The sequence below is a fragment of the Myotis nattereri genome (assembly GCF_964212035.1).
Source record: "Myotis nattereri genome assembly, chromosome: 12".
Classification (NCBI taxonomy): Eukaryota; Metazoa; Chordata; class Mammalia; order Chiroptera; family Vespertilionidae; genus Myotis; species Myotis nattereri.
The window spans coordinates 21,579,232-21,599,602 of record NC_138087.1 but is presented as its reverse complement, the minus strand read 5'-3'; the positions used below and the strand labels follow the sequence as shown (position 1 = coordinate 21,599,602).

Here is a 20,371-nt window from a genome sequence, read left to right as displayed (position 1 = left end):
AAGCCCACTGCATGGGAGAACGTATTTGCCAATGATATCACTGATAAGGGTTTAATCTCCAACATTTACAGGGAACTCATAAAACTTAACAAAAGGAAGATAAACAATCCAATCAAAAAATGGGCAAAGGACCTAAATAAACACTTTTCAAAAGAGGACATACAGAAGGCCGAAAGACATATGAAAACATGCTCAAAGTCACTAATTATACAAGAGATGCAAATCAAAACGACAATTCGGTATCATCTCATACCTGTCAGAATGGCTATCATCAACAAATCAACAAACAACAAGTGTTGGAGAGGATGTGGAGAAAAAGGAACCCTTCTGCACTGCTGGTGGGAATGCAGACTGGTGCAGCCACTGTGGAGCAGTATGGAGTTTCCTCAAAAAACTAAAAATGGAACTCCCATTTGACCCAGTGATCCTACTTCTAGGAATATATCCCAAGAAGCCAGAAACACCAATCAGAAAGGATATATGCACCCCTATGTTCATAGCAGCACAATTCACCACAGCTAAGATTTGGAAACAGCCTAAGTGCCCATCAGCAGATGAGTAGATTAAAAACTTGTGGTACATCTACACAATGGAATACTATGCTGCGGTAAAAAAGAAGGAACTCTTGCCATTTGCAACAGCATGGATGGAACTGGAGAGCATTATGCTAAGTGAAATAAGCCAGTCAGAGAAAGATAAATACCACATGATCTCACTCATTTGTGGAATATAGAGAACAACATAGACTGATCAACAGGGACAGATCCAGAGATGGAGTAACAGTGATCAGACTGTCAATTCCCGGAGGGAAAGTAGGGGAGGGTGGGGGTAAGGGGAAGAGATCAACCAAAGGACTTGTATGCATACATATAAGCCAAACCAATGGACACAGACAACAGGGGGATGAGAGCATGAGGGGGTGGGGGGAGGTTGGGAGTTAATAGGGGGATGAGGACACATTTGTAATACCTTAACCAATAAAGAAATTAAAGAAAAATAAAAGAAAAAGAAAACATGCTCAAAGTCACTAATCATCTGAGAGATGCAAATCAAAACACCAATGAGATACCATCTCACACCTGTCAGAATGGCTATCATTCACAAATGACAAGTGCTGGCCAGGATGTGGAGAAAAAGGAACCCTCGTGCACTGCTGGTGGAAATGCAGACTGGTGCAGCCACTGTGAATGACAGTATGGAGTTTCCTCAAAAAGTTAAAAATGGAACTCCCATTTGACCCAGTAATCTCGCTTTTAGAAATATATCCCAAGAAACCAGAAACACCAATCAGAAAGGATATATGCACCCCTATGCTCATAGCAGCACAATTTACAATAGCTTAGATTTGGAAACAGCCTAAGTGCCCATCAGCAGATGAGTGGATTAAAAACTTTGGTACATCTACACAATGGAATACTACACCGCTATAAAAAAGAAGGTACTTTTACCATTTGCAACAGCATGGATGGAACTGGAGAGCATCCTGCTAAGCGAAATAAGCCAGTCAGAGAAAGATAAATATCACATGATCAACTCATATGTGGGATATAATGAACACCATAAACTGATGAACAAAAATAGATCCAGAGACAAATGGCAGGGGAGGAGGGGCGAGAGAGCAACCAAAGGACTTGTATGCATGCATATTAGCATAACCAATGGACACAGCACTGGGGCAATGGGGGCTTTCCCGGGGTGGGAATGATTGCGGGGGGAGGATCAATTGGGGGAAAAGGAGACTTATGTAAAACTTTAGACAATAAAAAAAAAAGGAAATACAAATTTGCAGTTAAAAATAAGTCATAGGATGTAATGTGCAGCACAGGGAATAGAGTCAATAATATTGTAAGAACTATGTATGGTGACAAATGGTATTGTGGTGACCGCTTTGTAAAGTATATAAATGTTGAACCACTGCATTGTATATCTGAAACTAATATTGTATGTCAACTATAATTTAAAATATTTTTTTTAATTGGGGGAAAAGTCATCGCTGGGTCACTAAATTTGAAGCCCCTTTTGGATGAGTAAACCAGACTTAGGTTAAGTGATTTATACAAAACTCATACAGTGAGTTAATGAAGTTAAGGGTGTAGATTCAAGTTTTTATTCCTTATCCAGTATTTTGTCTACTGGGCAGAGCTACTTCCCCCTGTAACTTTGCTTCTTCATGCTTTCCCTTTTCAAGGGAAGTATGCTAGGAAAGAAACATTGAGTCAGCTAAGCAGTGCCGAAAATAGTAATTTAATCATCAAAACATTTAGTGAACCCTGATAACTAAGGTGGCTTTTGTCAGTGAGCAATAGAGCAAGTCACTCTTTTCTTACCTTCAGCAAGAACACACAAAGGATAAATCGGCATCCACAGTGTCTGACTGAGCCATGTCAGGAAAGCATAGGAAATTCCTATGACTGACAACATGCTATTCGTGTACCTGAAAGGAGACAAGGAACTTATAAGCATCATTTGCTGATGTCTGGGAAATAAAAGAATGAAATACTTTATTATGCTGATGTCTGGGAAATAAAAGAATGAAATACACAGATAAAACTGGAATGAGTATAGAGTCCATACTTTATTTCCTGTTACTTAAGCAGAAGAGGTTTTAAAAATGGGGGAAGGGGAACCACATCAGTCTGGCTTATGTCATGAGGTGGATCGCAATCAAGTCTCTATGATTAGTGACTTCATTTTCACTCAGAAGCCAAGCCCACTGTATGCAACAGGCAGCTAGGTTGGTTGTTTGTTTGCTTTTCTCCACAAACAAAACTTGTATCTACTAGGGAAAGACTTTTACAAATAAAAATATGACTTCCAAGTTCTATTGGCATCCCTGTGCTTATGTAATTGTGCCATCTTAAAGAACTGTCCTGAGGAGTTGTTTGGGTTAGTGTAGTAGTTTAAAACCTGCTTTTATGGTGTAATAGGTGGAGCGGTCTAGATCTTTGTATTTCCCTGTTCTCTGAATGGGCCAGTGGTGCTCAAGTTTAAGCAAACATCAGAATCACCCAGAGGGCTTTCTAAGGCCCCGTTTCCAAAGTGTCAGCTGCAGCAGATGCAAGGTAGAGCCTGAGAATTTGTTACGAACAGATTCCAGTGGCTGAGGCCACTGGTTGAGAACTACTGGAATAGGTAGTGAATACATATGGTCAAACAAAATCCAAAACCTTTAAAAGCATGGTGAAAAGTAAATCTTTCTCTCATTCCAGGACCCTGTTCCACTCCTCAAAGGCAATGACCAATGCCAGTTTCTTACAGTCTTTCAGAAATATGTTTTGCATTTGCTTCTCTATGTGTATATGTATTACATATACCATATACCAATACTGCAGGTCCTCACTAAACATTGCATATTATCAAGCTTTCGTATCTGTACCAATCTAAGTGAAAATTGTATCTCACTATCTTTTTTTTTAAATTATAAGAGTAGGTATGTTTAACAGCCACTTTGATGAAGTCCAGTAGCTTTTTTTCTTTTGTTGCTTGTGTTTTTGGTGACATATCTAAGAATCCATTACCAAATCCAAGATCACAAAGATTTACCCCTATGTTTTTGAAGGGTTTATACTTTTAGCTCATACATTTAGGTTGTTTTTTTAAAAACTATTTTGAGTTAATTTTTTAGTTTATATGGTATGAGGTAAGGGTCTGACTTCATCCCTTTGCATGTGCATATCCAGTTGTCCCAACATCTTGTTGAAAAGACTATTGAATGGTCTTGGCACCCTTGTCAAAAATCAACTGACCATATATATGACAGCTATCCCTGGACTATCCATTCCATTTTATGATATATCCTTATGCCAGCATCACACTCTTGATTATTGTTGCTTTGTAGTAAGTTTTAAAACTGGGAAGTGTGAGTCCTCCAACTATGTTTTTCTTTTTCAAGATTGTTTTGACTGTGCTGGATTTTGAGTTTCCATATGATCTTTAGGATCAGCTTCTCAATTTCTGAAAAGAAGCCAACTGGGATTCTGATGCACTAAATCTGTAGATCTACTGGGAGAGTGTTGCTGTCTAACAATATTAAGTCTTCAACCCACAAACATGGGATATCTTTCCATTTATTTTTTCTTAACTTCTCTCAACACCATTTTATAGTTTTTGGTGTAAAGATTCTGTACATATTCTGGTAAATTTACTCCTATTTTTTTTGATGTTACTGTAAATGAAATTATTTTCTTAATTTTACTCTAGGTCATTGCAAGTATATAGAATATAATTGATTTTTGTATATTGATTTTGTATTCTATAAACTTGCCAAACTAGTTTATTAGTTTTAATATTTTTAGTGGATTCCTTATAATTTATATATATGGAAGAAAGATGTCATCTGCTAATAAAAACAGTTTTCCTCCTTCCTCTCCAATATGGATGCCTTTTACCTCATTTTCTTGCCTAATTGCCATGGTTAGAACAATGGTGAATAGAAGTGGCTAGAGTAGACATGTCTGTTTGTTCCTGAGCTTGGGATGAAAGCATCAGTCTTTCATCATTAACCACCATGTTAGCTGTGAGCTTGAGAAGTTTCCCTGGTCTTGCTTTTTAAAAAGTCATTCTAGGATAAGTTGGGAAGATAATTGTATCCCATTTTATAGAAGAAAAAAATAGTTTCAAAAAGGTTAGATACTCTGGGATTTTACTCCTATGTTAAGAGAAATGAAAATATGTGCACACAAATCTTGTACATGAACATTCATGCAGTAACAATCCAAATGGAAAGTGCAATATATCAATACGAGGGAATATTATTCAGCCATAAAAAGGAATGAAGTACTGATAGATGTTACAACATGGTTGAACCTTGAAGACATTATGCTAAGTAAAAGGATCCCTTCACAAAAGGGCCACATATTATATGACGATGTATCTGAAATGTCCAGAATAGGCAAATCTGTAGAGACAGTACGCTAGGAGCTGGGAGAAGGAGGGATGGGGAGTGACTGCTAAAGGGTTTGGGGTTTCTTTTGGGGGTGATGAAAATGTTCTCACAGTAGATAGTGGCAATGGTCGCATATGTTTCTGAATACATTAAACATCAAATTTTATACTTTAAAAGGGTGAATTTTAAGGTCTGTAAATCATCTCAATGCTGTTATTTTTAAAAAAGAAAAGGTTAAGTGACTTGCCTAAAATCATAGAGGAAGTTATAGTGAAAGTGGGGTCATCCTGAGAGCTTCTCCTTTTATGTCCAAAGTCTTTCCATGACAGCATGAGGCCACTCCCAATGCACAAGTCACTGTTTTCTGTGGTGAGTCTACTGAGCTTATCTGAGCCTGAATCAGCTCACAAAGAGTCAGGCATACCAGGGAATGATACATTGGAAAGCCCAGATGAGGCTCTGTGTCGCATGAACAGGGAGTCATGGGCTACGAAAGTCCATGAACTTTGTCCCAAGTCTAAAAATCTTTATCAGTTAAAAATGAGAAATGATTTGCTAAGTTCTATAAACCAAAAATTCCAGTCATTTTTAATTCAACAAAATATTCTCATTCACTCTAGGGCTCAACCCATTATTTAAAAGTATTTTAACTCAGCTAAGTTACTGACAGTGTAATAAAGAATTTACATGACCTCATCTAATTCGTTACCTGCCCACGTCCAGATCTTTCAAGCCGGAGGGGCAGTTCTCATTTGTGAAAGCTGAGGTAGCAGTTAGGACAACTCCTCAAAGGAAGCCTGTGAGCAGACGGTTTACCCCACTGCTGCTAGAGATAAGCCAGGCTCATCTCCTTGTGAAGTTTTAGAATTAGAAGGAAATGAGATGATCTACAAGCAAAGGGCTCTTACCCTGAGGCCTAAGGATTCGCAAGGAGTCCACGAAAACTTCAGTCATGTGAACCCACTGGAATTGCATACAAAACTGTGGCGGTATAGTGTTTCTCAGGGAGATGAGGGCCTCTATTGAAAACATTCTTGAATTCGCAGAAATCAACTCTAAGTTCTGACTATGATATGATAAAAGTCTTGCTTTGCTTATTAGAGTAGCATGGACCAGAGCAACTGCAAGGAATGCCTTTCATTCGCAAACAGCTGTGAGGTTTATTCCAAATTGGTGTTATGCCACATCTCCTGCTAGATACCTGCACTGATGTGCTCTTGTAACACCACGGTAGGTTTTCACGTCTTCGGTATGCCCATTATGGACGGCAATAAAAATACATTTCAATATCAACATAAAATAATTGTTTTCTCTCTCACTCCAAGTAATCAAACCTAAGCAGCTATTAATAGTTTCCCTGAAGAAAGCAATCTGGCTTCCTTTAAGAGATTATTTTGCCTCCTTACCTAACCATGTCCAATAGATTCCAGAAGATGAATAACACACACACCACGTATTTCCCTTGGACTTCCTCTTGACTGGTGATCACAACAAACAGGATGATGATTCTCTCCGTGAGCTGACAACAACAAACCATCAGAGTCAAGAATTAGGATCATTTATTAAGCATATAATTTTCTAATTAAAAAAACCAGAGTTCCTCTTAAAAGTATGCTTTAACTAGAAATATGTATCCTAAGCTGTTAACTTGACCTCTGAAGGAGTAGGGTTATAGGTGAATTTCATTTCCTTTTTCCCCCCGTATTCTCCAAATCATATATAATAAATGAAAAGATAACATATTTTATTTGAGTCAGGATATTTCCCTTCCTGTAATACATGCACACATGTTTTTATTCACTCTGACAGGCTGGTATTGCGTGTCTGCTATGTATTAGATGCTAAGATTATGAAAGCACGGCCCTCACTCCAGAGGGTAACAGCATCAAGAGAATGTGAGGCAGCAACTATAGCACAGTGTGAGCAACGCCATCGCTCAAAGTGCTCTGTCCAGGTGCACAGGTGAGGAGGATGCCGGTCTGGGGAAAGGATGCAGATTTATAAAGAAAGGCAACATTTCAGTTGGATCTTGAAGAACAGATGGGAGTTTTGAGGTAGACTAGCTCTGAAAAGGGCCATCCCAGGCCAAGGGGAGCAGCCTCAAAGAGGCAGAGATGTGAAAACTCAGGGTGCCCTGGGGAGTAATGACACCCCTGGGGGCTGGAGTGGGTGCCCAGAAGGGAATAACAGGAGATAAAACTGAATTGTGTTGGGGGTTGGGTTGTCAAGGGTTTTGAATGACAGACCGAGAAATTTCCATTTCATCCAACAAGGGAGCCATCGTAACTCTATTTTTTTAGTGATTGGTGGGGGGGCGGGGAGGAGAAGGGGAAGTAGTACAATCCTCACTCTCATAAGCTAGTGGCAAATTAAAAGAATTCAACACATTCATTTACTTCAAGACAGTAAGCATTTACAAATCATTGAGCATTCACAACTTATGGCTTAGCTCTAATTACTGGCCTCAAAAAATATACACCTTTTTCTCAATCTAGGTGTAATGTGCCTTTTTATATTGTAGTCATGCAGTCTGTACAGTCTGCATTTTTATGTTTTTAATAGGACATTTGACTTTTCTTTCAATGGTCAAAAGAAAATATACTGGAAACTGAGGGAGCATATTAGTGATAAAAGAAAGGGCAGGGTTGCTTGATAGGTTTCAATAGCTGTCCCTGTTCTTAAAGCAACCCAGGGAGAAAAGACTGGGATAATCTATGACTTAGAATCATAGGCTGTTGGTCCTGGAAAGTCACTTAGTGCAGAGAAATCCAAGATTTGCCAACAGTGGTCACATGATCAGAAGTCCACTTGTATAAGCTCTATCAGAATGTTTATGACCACAGCAGTGAGTCAAGAGGGTCCTTGCTGAGCTATGGGATTTAGATATGATTCAAACCTTAGTCAAACAACTAGAGCTATCTACACAGCTGTTTTTCATTTGTCAGCCTCTTGTTTCTTGATTTATTTTAATTCCAGTTCTATGAATTATATTTAACTGCAATGATAATTACTGAATGACCCAAGCTTGGCAGCCTTCAGATACAAGATCTTTAGCAGCAAACAATTTAGGAACTACCTAAGCTTACGTTCAATTGGTGCCTGCTAATTAGGAAAATCATCCACTTTTTGATAAAAATCTCGAGATGCACACACATGAATGAATACACAAAACACATATTTCTTTTTGTTGTTGTTATTAATCCTCACCTGAGGATATTTTTTCCATTGCTTTTCAGAGAGACTGGAAGAGAGGAAGGGAGGGAGGAGGAGAGAAGGAGAGAAAGAGAAACATTGATATGAGAGAGATACATCCACTGGTTGCCTCCTGCACTCACCCCACCAGGAGTGGGGAGTGAACCCACAACCCAGGTACCTGCCCTTGACCGGGAATCTAATCCCCAACTCTTTGGTTCAGGAACCAGTGCTCTAACCACTTAGAGACACTGGCCAGGGCAAAAAAAAACACATATTTCTAATTACATGGTTGACTACTGAAGAAAATATCTTCACAAAGAGAGACTGGAGCTGCACAATGACATTCGCCCTGTTCAGAATCATCACTTGAGGGTTTGTGACATGTTACGTGAGAGAATCCCAACTGCATAGAAATCAGCAATCAACATGCCCCCAAAAGCACACAAACCACGTGCATACATGTGGATATGTGAAGATCCCCCCTACAATGTCAGTCTAATTAACAAAGTATCTGATGGTTATTCTAACTTGACCATTGAATGGCAATACAATGAAATAATTTAGTGGAGATATTCTTAAATTGAAAAGTCAGCATTTATTGGTTACTTTATGCCAGATTCCAATTATAAATCACCTCATTTAATCTCCCTAACAACCCTAAGAAGTAAGTGCTATTATTATTATCTGCCTCTGTATTTTATAACATGAAAGTGACCTACCTAAAGATCTGGAATCAAAATCTAGAGACAATGTGCCCTAACTGGTTTGGCTCAGTGGATAGAGCGACGGCTTGCAGACTGAAAGGTCCCAGGTTCGATTCTGGTCAAGGACATGTACCTTGATTGTGGGCACATCCCCAGTAGGGGGTGTGCAGGAGGCAGCTGATTGATGTTTCTCTCTCATCGATGTTTCTAACTCTCTATCCCTCTCCCTTCCTCTCTGTAAAATCAATAAAATATATTTTTAAAAAATCAAAAAAAAATCTAGACAATGTGATTCTAAATCCCGCGTTCTGAAACACTAAGACGTCATCTTTGTTATTTTATGGGCTACCCCTGCACCTACTCTCCAGGTTATAGTCTATTCTTTTAAAAAGCCTCTCCCCAAAACTTAAACCTGAAAACAAGAACTTTGATTTTCTAAATCTACACTAAAACAATTTTGAGGAACAGACTTTAAATATTTTACTTTCCTTTGTATACAATCATTTCACCAGTTATTTGGAGCTTTACATTTGAGAGAACTTAGCACTTTGTCATTTTAAAACAAATCCTGTGAGAACACCATTGATTACTAATGAATGATCTCATAATGTTTAGTGCAACTCAAACAGGTATAATAAAACATTTCTATAACTTAGCCCCAAATAAGCATGGTGGTAATGTACTCTGCTCAAAAGTATGGTAACTATAAAATAAAAATATTTTGCATTTTTATATTCTATTTGGGAATCTTAAACTCCAGGTTAAGCAATGACTGAACCTACGCTATTACTTTATACATGGCAGCTAGAACTTCAGCTATAAACTGTTGAAGGGGGTAAAATGAATCTTAAAAAAATAAATTGGTTTTAGCCTCAAGGACTATTTTACTTTTTCCATCCTATGAACTTTTGTTGAGCACTTCATATATACACCCTTATCTGTTTAAAAACCACCAATTGCTTTCTCCTATAAGAAAAAAGCATTTAAGTAATTCTAGTTTTAATATTTTGTTTACTCACTCATCATTCAATAGATATTTATTAAGTGTATTGTTCTGGGTCCTGGGGGAGGGTAGCTATGAACAAGACCAAGTCCCATGGAATTTACATCCCACTTAGTGAGAGAGACAGCAAACAAAGGTAGCATAATGGTTAAGAGTTCAGAACAAACAGCCTAAATTCAGATTTTTCCTGCACCAATCACAATTTATGTCATCGTGGGTACTTTTATTTAACTTTTGTGTTCAGTGATTATATTGGAGATAATAATCAGTATTATATAGCAGCTATATAGGATAAAGTTGTGAATACTGAATGAGTTAATACATGTGAAGAACTTAGAAAAGTATTTGGTGGCACATAGAAAGCCCTATACTTGTACGCTATTATTATTAAGAAAACAATTTAATGCAGTGATTAGTATCTTATAGGAAAATACACTTTCTGTACAGATAATCAAGACAATCAGTGAATAAAATGTTAATCTCAGTGCCTTTAAAATTATACTGTGAATATAACTTTATAATTATCACACTGAAGAACTCCATGAATCAAATGCAAAATACAGAGGAGAAATCTAAAATCTTGCCTCCTGGGTGCCTTGCATGTGTAATTCATTCCCAGGAGAATCTCATAGCTCGACACTATCTTTAGTTTTTCTCTAATGATACAAACCTATTTCCAACTCAAAACTAGAGAGAAAATCTATATGATTTTACGGAAAATACGCGTATTTAATCTGGCACTGCAACGAAGTACCTACTTCATAGCTAAAAAGAAATTAGGGTGCAACTTGGCTGTTTCCCTAAAAGGGTTTATTTTAAAACACTCTCTTTGGGGATTTCCCTTATATTTGTCCTCTGTGACTGTGAAATCTTTGGAGTGGTTTTGCTTGCCTTTCAGAAATCGAGAGTGATGTTGGTAAATTTAAAGATGATTCTTGCCATTTGGGCTCCCACATGGAATTTTTGTAGGCACAGTAATATTGGGGTAACAATTTCTATTGTTTTATTTCTAGATTTTTAAAAATTGTGTAAAATGAATACATGTGCAGCAGTGTTATTGTGATGCAAAGGTAAGGAGGCAGAATTTGGCCATCTTAATGCAGTTATGTTTGAAGTCCTTGCATTTCGAGCATTTTTCAAAAGATAAAGGAATAAACTGGATCACTTTGAGGGCTTCCTGAAGACATGCCAATCTAATGACACAAAGGTTCGTTTTGTGGATATTTTCCCTCCTTGAGTTGAAGCATCCTCAAGTCTAGCAATAAAAACTTCTTTCTCAGGCTTCCACTCAAGCCAAGTCAGAACAAAGCCATTCAAAATCAATATTTCAGGGTTGGTAGTATTTCTGCTCTGTAAAAGCCAACTTGCTTTTATTAAGCCTACTGAAATAAACTAACTTATTAATTCAACTCTTTTTTTTTTTTTTTTTTTTTTTACCAAGCTAATAACATATGCAAGCTCTTTGGGGAGGAAGGGGTTGGAAATGCGAGATGCTTAGTTTCCACTTGTATTATCATTTCCTATAAGAGATATATGCATTTTGGGGACCCTTTTATTTTCCCATTTTATAAATTTAAAATATCAAGTTAACTCTATTTCCTTATATAACTTTAATTGGCATGCAATTATTTCCAAAAACATGTCTATAAACAACTATTTATGGTATAGTTTTGCCCTTTTCCTCTAAAATGTGTTGCTTGCCGAAACCGGTTTTGCTCAGTGGATAAAGAGTTGGCCTGCGGACTGAAGGGTCCCAGGTTCGATTCCGGTCAAGGGCATGTACCTGGGTTGCGGGCACATGAAATAAAATAAAATAAAATGTGTTGCTTTAAATACATAAAAATATGTTATATGCATGGCCCATGGATATGAAAAGTAGTGTGGTAAAGACCTGGGGCGGTGGGTCTGGGCTGGGCGGAGGGGAGTAAGGGTTGGGGGGTAATGGAGATATCTGTAATGCTATCAACAATAAAATAAATTTTAAAATATTGAAAAATTTTTTAAAAATAAATACATACATAAAAATACACATCTGTGTTAAATTATTATAGTCTTATTATAAGTGGTTTTTTCTCCTTTTTCCTTTAGCAATTGTGTATATTCTCTGTCAAAATAAAGATTGTCTATAAAATATTTTAAAATGCACAGAACAAATACCCAAAAAAAATCCCCTATGCACACCACCACCACTTGATCTATGTGATTTTAACTGCTCAACTAGCTTATCATGCCTACCATTTTTCTGGAATGACTTATCTTGATATTTTGGAAGACCAGTTCCCAAAAAGAGAATTCAGTAGTGACTTAGCAGCCTCACAGAGGTAATGGCAAAATAACATCACAAATGTGCGGACATGGTTTCCTGCCTACTTGAAACTATGGACACCTTGCATTTTTCAAGACACCATATGCAATCAGCTATGATTCCTGTGTCAGTAGCTTGACCACATTCTTAACTACAGTTTCTTCACTTACAAATGGGGAAACAGGGAAATGAAGAAAAATTTCACAACCTTAGAGTTTTGTTTGGTAATTTTAAAGCAGGGACCTCGGAGTCATCTCACTGCATCTCACATGAAGGAATTTTAATTGTCTGCAGAATGCTAATAAAGGAAGGGGAAGAAAATGAAACTTTGAACATGATGACATGTGTTTTTGAAGCTTTCTCCAATGCCATGTCTGTTCTGAACACCATAGGAAAGATAGTAAATGAATAAAAGAAATAGAGGACAGATGAAATCTCCAAAAAGATAAAAACAGGAAACCAAATAATCACAACAAAAATTAATAATAATCAGCCCAGGCTGAGAATGTAGTAATCTCAATGTAGTAACCCCTCACTTGTTATCCCTACCAACAAAATAGACATAAAAATCATGTGAGCCCCATTAAAAGTGGACTCTGCAACCTCACCTTTGAATAAAAAGTTTCAATCTATATTTGCCATTATTTTTAATTCCCAAACCAGGGTATAGTTTGATTATAGTGATATTTCTACAAGCCATTACAGTTTCAATTAATAGTGATTAAAGTCATATTTTAATATTCTGGGATTTCTGAAACTCTAAGAAATCAGATTTCTAACTTGTAGAATAGTTTATATTATTAGGCAAGCCTATATAATTTTGGAAAGCATGAAAAATGTGCACCATTTTCAAGGCATATTCAAAGCACACTATTTTCTTTCTTACAACTTTAACTGTCCTGTTTCTCACTTGCATTCCCTACATTGGCAATAACTAAAATAACACCACTTTTAATTTTGAAAATGCTGAAATTAATATTAGCCATTTTAGCTTACAAAAGTAAAAAGTCCAATAATGTATACCAAAAGAAAACATGGCTTAGATTTTAGGTGAATTTGACCATGCTCCAAAAAATAAAAAAATTCATATGATAGAACACAACTTTCATTTAACCTGGTGGTTAATTCTGTTCTCTAAAATTAGCATCACGGGATGCTGGGATTATATGCATTCTGGCCATTAACAAGTAATAAACATCAATAAATCTTGTTCCCCAATAATATGCCTCTTCTGGGACAGATATGTATCCCCTCCCCCCCTTTTTATAAGGAAATATGTTTAAGGGAATTCCATCAAGGTCTTGGCTAGCTGACTGTTAGCTCACTACTACTCTGTTATTGGTAGTTCATACTCTACATAGTGCCCTGATTTTTATTTTACATTTGATATTTCAATACCTATAGTGTCCTCATCTTAACGAATATTATTTCTCTACTTTTATTTAATAAGTAAAATTTAAAATCTCCCATAAACTCATACGACATCGTTCTTATTAGACTCCTTAGTATTATATACTCCTATTTCCATCTTTTACAATTTTCATGGTATTTTAAGAAAATCTTAATATAAATTTTAATAAAAGCAAAATTTAATCTATGCCACTCCTTCATTCAACAAAAATTTAAGGTGTATGTTCTAAGCACTTTGCTAGGTGCTGGCACTATAATCAGATTCTGACATTTTACTTTTACAATGCAATTTGTCAAATTTACCTGCTTATCCATTTTTCTAATTTATTTTGTGCATAGTTAAAATTATACTCATGTAAATGCCTTTTCCTGAAGATTCTAAATGTATTCATATAGTCGCCTAACCCGCCTTTTTTAATGGAAAATACAACTTTTTTTCTTTGTTTTGCCTTGATCCAGCAATGACTTCTGCTATTAAATTGCTACCATTGAATTTCCCATCTTCCTTCAACCTGCCTTTAAAACGAACATGGTCAACTAGGGCTAGAGACATGGTAGAGAGAACAAATAATAGCTAAGCTAACATAACAGCAATATCTGTCAGTATTGTAATCTTAAGTAAGTACTGCAAACTTATCCCTTCCCATGTTCTCAGTTACTTCATGAGATACATGTTATTTTCACATCACATGAGAAAATTAGATTTGGAACAACTATATGACTTGTTCAAATGCATACTACTACTAAGAGGTAGAACTAGGATTTGAATCCAGGTCTGATAGATCCCCCAAATCTATTTTTAGACACTATGCTAGTTAACCATAAATGATCTCTCTTTCCATTTATATTCAGGACAAGTGGCAGAGTAAACAAGAAGTGGCTAGGAAATATTCTATTCTCTGAACAGGGCTGAAAGGAACTTTTAAAAAAATAAACTTACTGGGTAACATTGGTTAATAATATGTAATTTTCAGGTGTATAAGATTATAATTCAACATCTGAGACTAATATCCAAAATATATAAAGAGCTCACACAACTCAACAACAAAACAATATGATTAAAAATTGGGAAGAGAACATAGGGATGCATATATTATTTCTGATTGGTGTTTTGAGTTTCTTAAGATATAGTCCTCGAAGTGGGATCACTGGGTCAAATGGCAGTTCCATTTTCAATGTTTTGAAGAAACCCCATACTGTTTTCCATAGTGGCTGCACCAGCCAGCATTCCCACCGGCAGTATATTAGGGTTCCCTTTTCTCCACTAGCTAAGATCTGTAAACAGCCCAAATGCCCATCAGTAAATAAATGGATAAAAATGTGTGACACACGACAAAGGAGGCAAGAGCATACAATGGAGTCAAAACAGCATCTTTAATAAATGGTGCTGGGAAATTTGGTCAGATACATGCAAAAAAATGAAACTAGATCACCAACTTACACCATACACAAAAACAAACTAAAAATGGCTAAAGGATTTGAATGTAAGACAGGAAACCATAAAAATCCTACAAGACTCCATAGGCAGCAAAATTGCAGACATACATATGTCGTAGCAATATCTTTACAGACACAGATCCTAGGGCAAGAGAGACTAAGGAGAAAATAAACAAATGGGGTTACATCAAAATAAAAGGCTTCTGCACAGCAAAAGAAACCATCAACAAAACAACAAGAAAGCCCACTGCATGGGAGAACATAATTGCCAATGTTATCTTCGATAAGGGTTTAATCTTCAACATTTACAGGGAACTCATACAACTCAACAAAAGGAAAATAAACAATCCAATCGAAAAATGGGCCAACGACCTAAATAGAATCTTTTCAAAAGAGGACACTCAGAAAGCCAAGAGACACATGAAAACATGCTCAAAGTCACTAATTGTCAGAGAGATGTAAATCAAAACAACAATGAAGTATCACCTCACACCTGTCAGAATGGCTATCATCAACAAATCAACAAATGAAAAGTGCTGGAGAAGATTCGAAGAAAAAGGAACCCTCGTTCACTGCTGGTAGGAATGCAGACTGGTGCGGCCATTGTGGAAAACAGTATGGCATTTCCTCAAAAATTTAAAAATGGAACTGCCATCTGATCCAGTAATACCACTTCTAGGAATATATCCCAAGAAAACAGAAACACCAATCAGAAAGGACATATGCACCCCTATGCTCATAGCAGCACAATTTACAATAGCTAAGATTTGGAAACAGCCTAAATGCCCATCAACAGATGAGTGGATTAGAAAACTATGGTACATCTACACAATGGAATACTATGCTGCTATAAAAAAGAAGGAATTCTTACCATTTGCAGCAGCATGGATGGAACTGAAGAGCATTATGCTAAGTGAAATAAGCCAGGAAGTGAAAGAAAAACACCACATGATCTCACTCTAAATTTAGAGTGTTGGGGTGGGGGGAGGTAAGAGATCAACCGAAGGACTTGTATGCATGCATATAATCATAACCAATGGACACAAGGCACTGGGAGGGGGAGCGGTGAGGGCATGTGCCGGGGGGTAGGGGAGGCCGGGGTAAGGTCAATGGGGGGGGGAAAAAGGAGGCATAGGTACTACTATCTATAATACTTTAAACAATAAAAAAATAAAAATAAATTTTAAAAAATGTGTGACACAATTACACAACGGAATACCATGCAACTGCAAAAAAGTAGGATCTCACCCTTTGAGACAGCATGGAGGGGCCTGGAGAGTATTATGCTAAGCAAAATAAGCCACTCAGAGAAAGACAATTATCACATGACCTCACTTATATGTGGAATCTAATGGACAAAATAAACCGACAAACAAAATAGATCCAGAGACATGGAAGCATGGAATAGACTGATGAATCTCAGAGGGAAGTGGGGAGGGTGAGTCAAGAAGAGATTAACCAAAGAACTTACATGCAGACATGCATAACCCATGGACACAGGCAATAGTGTGGTGAAGGCCTGTGGGGATGGGAGTAGGATGGAGGGAGTCAATGGGGGGAGGGGGGGGACATCTGTAATACTTTTAACAATAAAGATAAATTTTTTTTAATTGGGAAGAGAGCCTGAATAGACACTTTTGCAAGGAATACATACAGATGGCCAACAGACATGTGAAAAGATGTTTAACATCACTAGTTGTAAGGGAAATTCACATCAAAACCACAATGGCATACCACCTCACACCCATTAGAATGGCTGTTATAAAAAAGACAAGAAGTAAAAAGTGTCAGCAAGAATGTGGAAAGAGGAACCCTCAGACACTGCTGGTGAGAATGTAATTGGTGCAGCCTTTATGGCAAATAGTACAGAGGTTTCTCGAAAAATGTAGAATAGATTTCTTTTTTGATCATCTATTCTTTGCCAGGTATTGGGGGTGGTGTTCTTTCCCCCAAACAGCCCAATGGTTGTCGGTGATATGATCCCCTAATGGCAGGTAGAGGAGCCAGGCATCAAACTCAAGTCTGAATGTCTCTCCAACCCAATGCCTCTCCTCAGTCCCACCCTGCCCAGAGCCCTGGCAGAGTCAGAACGCGAAGTGAAGTGAAATCTCCCCCCAGGAGAGGAGACTGCAGTGTTGCACAGAGCAACAGCCTCATTGCCCCAAATGTCTCCAACTGGTTCTTCTAAAGGTGCAGTGTTTGAGGATGAGGTCATTTTTTCATGGAATTCTCCTGATTAGTGATTTGGGTTTCAAGTTTGAAAGGGTTTGCTTTTTAACTGCCATAAAGTCAAGAGAGGCCATAAATAGAGCAAGTTAAGTATAAAACCGATTCAATAATAATAATGTGATTAAAACCTACCTGCAGAAACCGAGGGAGAAGATGGTTTGATTCAATGCCAACATAGATGTGCAGCAGCTCCAAGAGGGAGATGGATTGGCAAAGTTGCATCACAAGTCCAATAGCATAGAAAGTGTCAACCATCGAATCTGTGTCCAGGGAATTAAAAATACAGATATGGTCAAAATTAGAGCACAACACACATGTCTGCAGCACTTTTAAATAAAATTGAGATTCTTTACAAATAGACTATTACATTATTAAGACTATGCAATTGAAGAAAGTGCTTCATATTATATTTTAATGGCTTCTCTTCCAAAGAGAAGTAAAACTTGAAAAAGTTTGGCTCCATGGCCAAAGCTATAGCATTTATTTCCCATGTATGAGATTAGAAAGCAACCCCCATATAAAAGCAATCAGCTACAGGAGACTACATCAATTGTAAACTGGTTGGAGGTGAGCTTATTAAAGAAGCAGCTGTGCTCACAGCTTTTCCATTGACAAGAAAATGAGAAATGGGAAAAATATGATTTCAGAGGAGCTTTATAGAAATGACATTAATGAGGGCATGATAGCAGATAACATCTATGTATATCCAGTATGTATGTCCTATACATACTTAATGTTCTCTGGATTTTTTTAAAAATATATTTTATTGACTTCTTACAGAGAGAGTAGGGGAGAGGGATAGAGAGTTAGAAACATCGATGAGAGAGAAACATCGATCAGCTGCCTCCTGCACACTCCCTACTGGGGATGTGCCCCCAACCAAGGTACATGCCCTTGTCTGGAATCGAACCTGGGACCCTTCAGTCCGCAGGTTGAGGCTTTATCCACTGAGCCAAACCAGTTAGGGCAAGTTCTCTGGATTTTTGTTAGGTTTTTTTTTATTACATTTATTTTCGTGACACTGGTTAAGAACATCAGGTTCAGGTGTACATCTTTCTAGTATGATACCGGCAACCCTATAGTGTGTCCACCACTGAAGTCTAAGCTCCTTCTGTCACCATATATTTGCTCCCCTTTACCCTCTTCAACCTTCCGCTACCCGTGGTTGGCAAACTGCGGCTCTTTAGCCCCTTGAGTGTGGCTCTTCCTAAACCTTAGGAGTACCCTAATTGAGTTAATAACAATGTACCTACCTATATAGTTTAAGTTTAAAAAATGTGGCTCTCAAAAGGAATTTCAATCGTTGTACTGTTGATATTTGGCTCTGTTGACTAATGAGTTTGCCGAGCACTGTTCTTCAACCTTCGTTTTTTTGTTTTTGTTTTTTTTTATTGTAATTTTTTTTTATTATTATTAGTTAAGGTATTACAAATGTGTCCTCATCCCCCCCCATTAACCCCCAACCTCCGACACACACACAAACTCATGCTCCCATCCCCTGTTGTCCATATCCATTGATTTGGCTTATATACATGTATACAAGTCCTTCTGTTGATCTCTTCCCCTTACCCCGCCCTCCCCTACTTTCCTTCTGGGGATTGATAGCCTGATCGCTGTTTCTCAGTCTTTGGGTCTGTCCCTTTTCATCAGTCTATGTTGTTCTCTATAATCCACAAATGAGTGAGATCATGTGGTATTTATCTTTCTCTGACTGGCTTATTTCACTTAGCATAATGCTCTCCAGTTCCATCATGCTGTTGCAAAAGGCAAGAGTTCCTTTTTTTTTTTACCGCAGCATAGTATTCCATTGTGTATATGTACCACAGTTTTCTAATCCACTCATCTGCTGATGGGCACTTAGGCTGTTTCCAAATCTTAGCTATGGTGAATTGTGCTGCTATGAACATAGGGGTGCATATATCCTTTCTGATTGGCGTTTCTCGTTTCTTGGGATATATTCCTAGTAGTGGGATCACTGGGTCAAATGGGAGTTCCATTTTTAGTCTTCTGAGGTAGCTCCATACTGTTCTCCACAGTGGCTGCACCAGTCTGCATTCCCACCAGCAGTGCAGAAGGGTTCCTTTTTCTCCACATCCTCTCCAACACTTGTTGTTTGTTGATTTGTTGATGATAGCCATTCTGACAGGTGTGAGATGATAACGCATTGTCGTTTTGATTTGCATCTCTCGTATAATTAGTGACTTTGAGCAGGTTTTCATATGTCTTTCGGCCTTCTGTATGTCCTCTTTCGAAAAGTGTCTATCTAGGTCCTTTGCCCATTTTTTGATTGGATTGTTTATCTTCCTTTTGTTAAGTTTCATGAGATCCCTGTAAATGTTGGAAATTAAACCCTTATCGGTGATATCATTGGCAAATATGTTCTCCCATGTAGTGGGTCTTCTTATTGTTTTGTTGATGGTTTCCTTTGCTGTGCAAAAGCTTTTTATTTTGATGTAGTCCCATTTGTTTATTTTCTCTTTAGTTTCCATTGCCCTAGGAGCATTATCAGAGAAGAAATTTCTTCGGCATATGTTTGCGATTTCGCTGCCTGTGGATTCCTCTAGTATTTTTATGGTTTCCCGCCTTACGTTTAAGTCTTTTATCCATTTTGAGTTTATTTTTGTGTATGGTGTGAGTTGGTGATCTAGATAAAGACATAGAGACCAAAAAAACAATACAAAAGATCAACAAAACCAAAAGCTGGTTCTTTGAAAGGATAAACAAGATTGATACACCTCTAGCCAGGCTCACTAAGAAACAAAGAGAGAGGACCCAAATAAACAAAATCAGAAATGAAAGAGGAGAAATAACAATATACCCCATAGAAATACAAAGGATTGTTAGAAAATACTATGAACAACTCTACTCCAACACACTAGACAACCTGGAGGAAATGGACATATTCCTAGATAAATACAACCTTCCAAAACTTAACCAGGAAGAATCTAAAAATCTCAATAGGCCAATAACTATGGAGGAAATCGAAGCAGTAATCAAAAAGCTTCCAGCAAACAAAAGCCCGGGGCCAGATGGCTTCACAGGGGAGTTTTACCAAACATTCAAGGAAGACCTAAAACCTATCCTCCTCAGACTATGTCGAAAGATCCAAGAGGAAGGAACACTTCCCAGCTCATTCTATGAAGCCAACATCACCCTAATCCCAAAACCAGATAAAGACAATACAATGAAAGAGAATTATAGGC

General features: G+C 37.6%; 1 protein-coding gene across 3 annotated transcripts in view; it reads right to left on the bottom strand.

Annotated features, from left to right (window-relative positions):
- HACD4 (3-hydroxyacyl-CoA dehydratase 4) overlaps positions 1–20,371 on the bottom strand; it is a 43,228-nt gene that overhangs the window by 18,249 nt on the left and 4,608 nt on the right. For all 3 annotated transcript variants that reach the window (XM_081103493.1, XM_081103494.1, XM_081103495.1), the window contains 3 exons: positions 17,301–17,428; positions 6,292–6,404; positions 2,328–2,434 (listed from right to left, as the gene is read on the bottom strand). In XM_081103493.1, the coding sequence (XP_080959619.1) occupies positions 2,328–2,434; positions 6,292–6,404; positions 17,301–17,428 (348 nt within the window). The remainder of the gene's footprint in view (positions 1–2,327; positions 2,435–6,291; positions 6,405–17,300; positions 17,429–20,371) is intronic.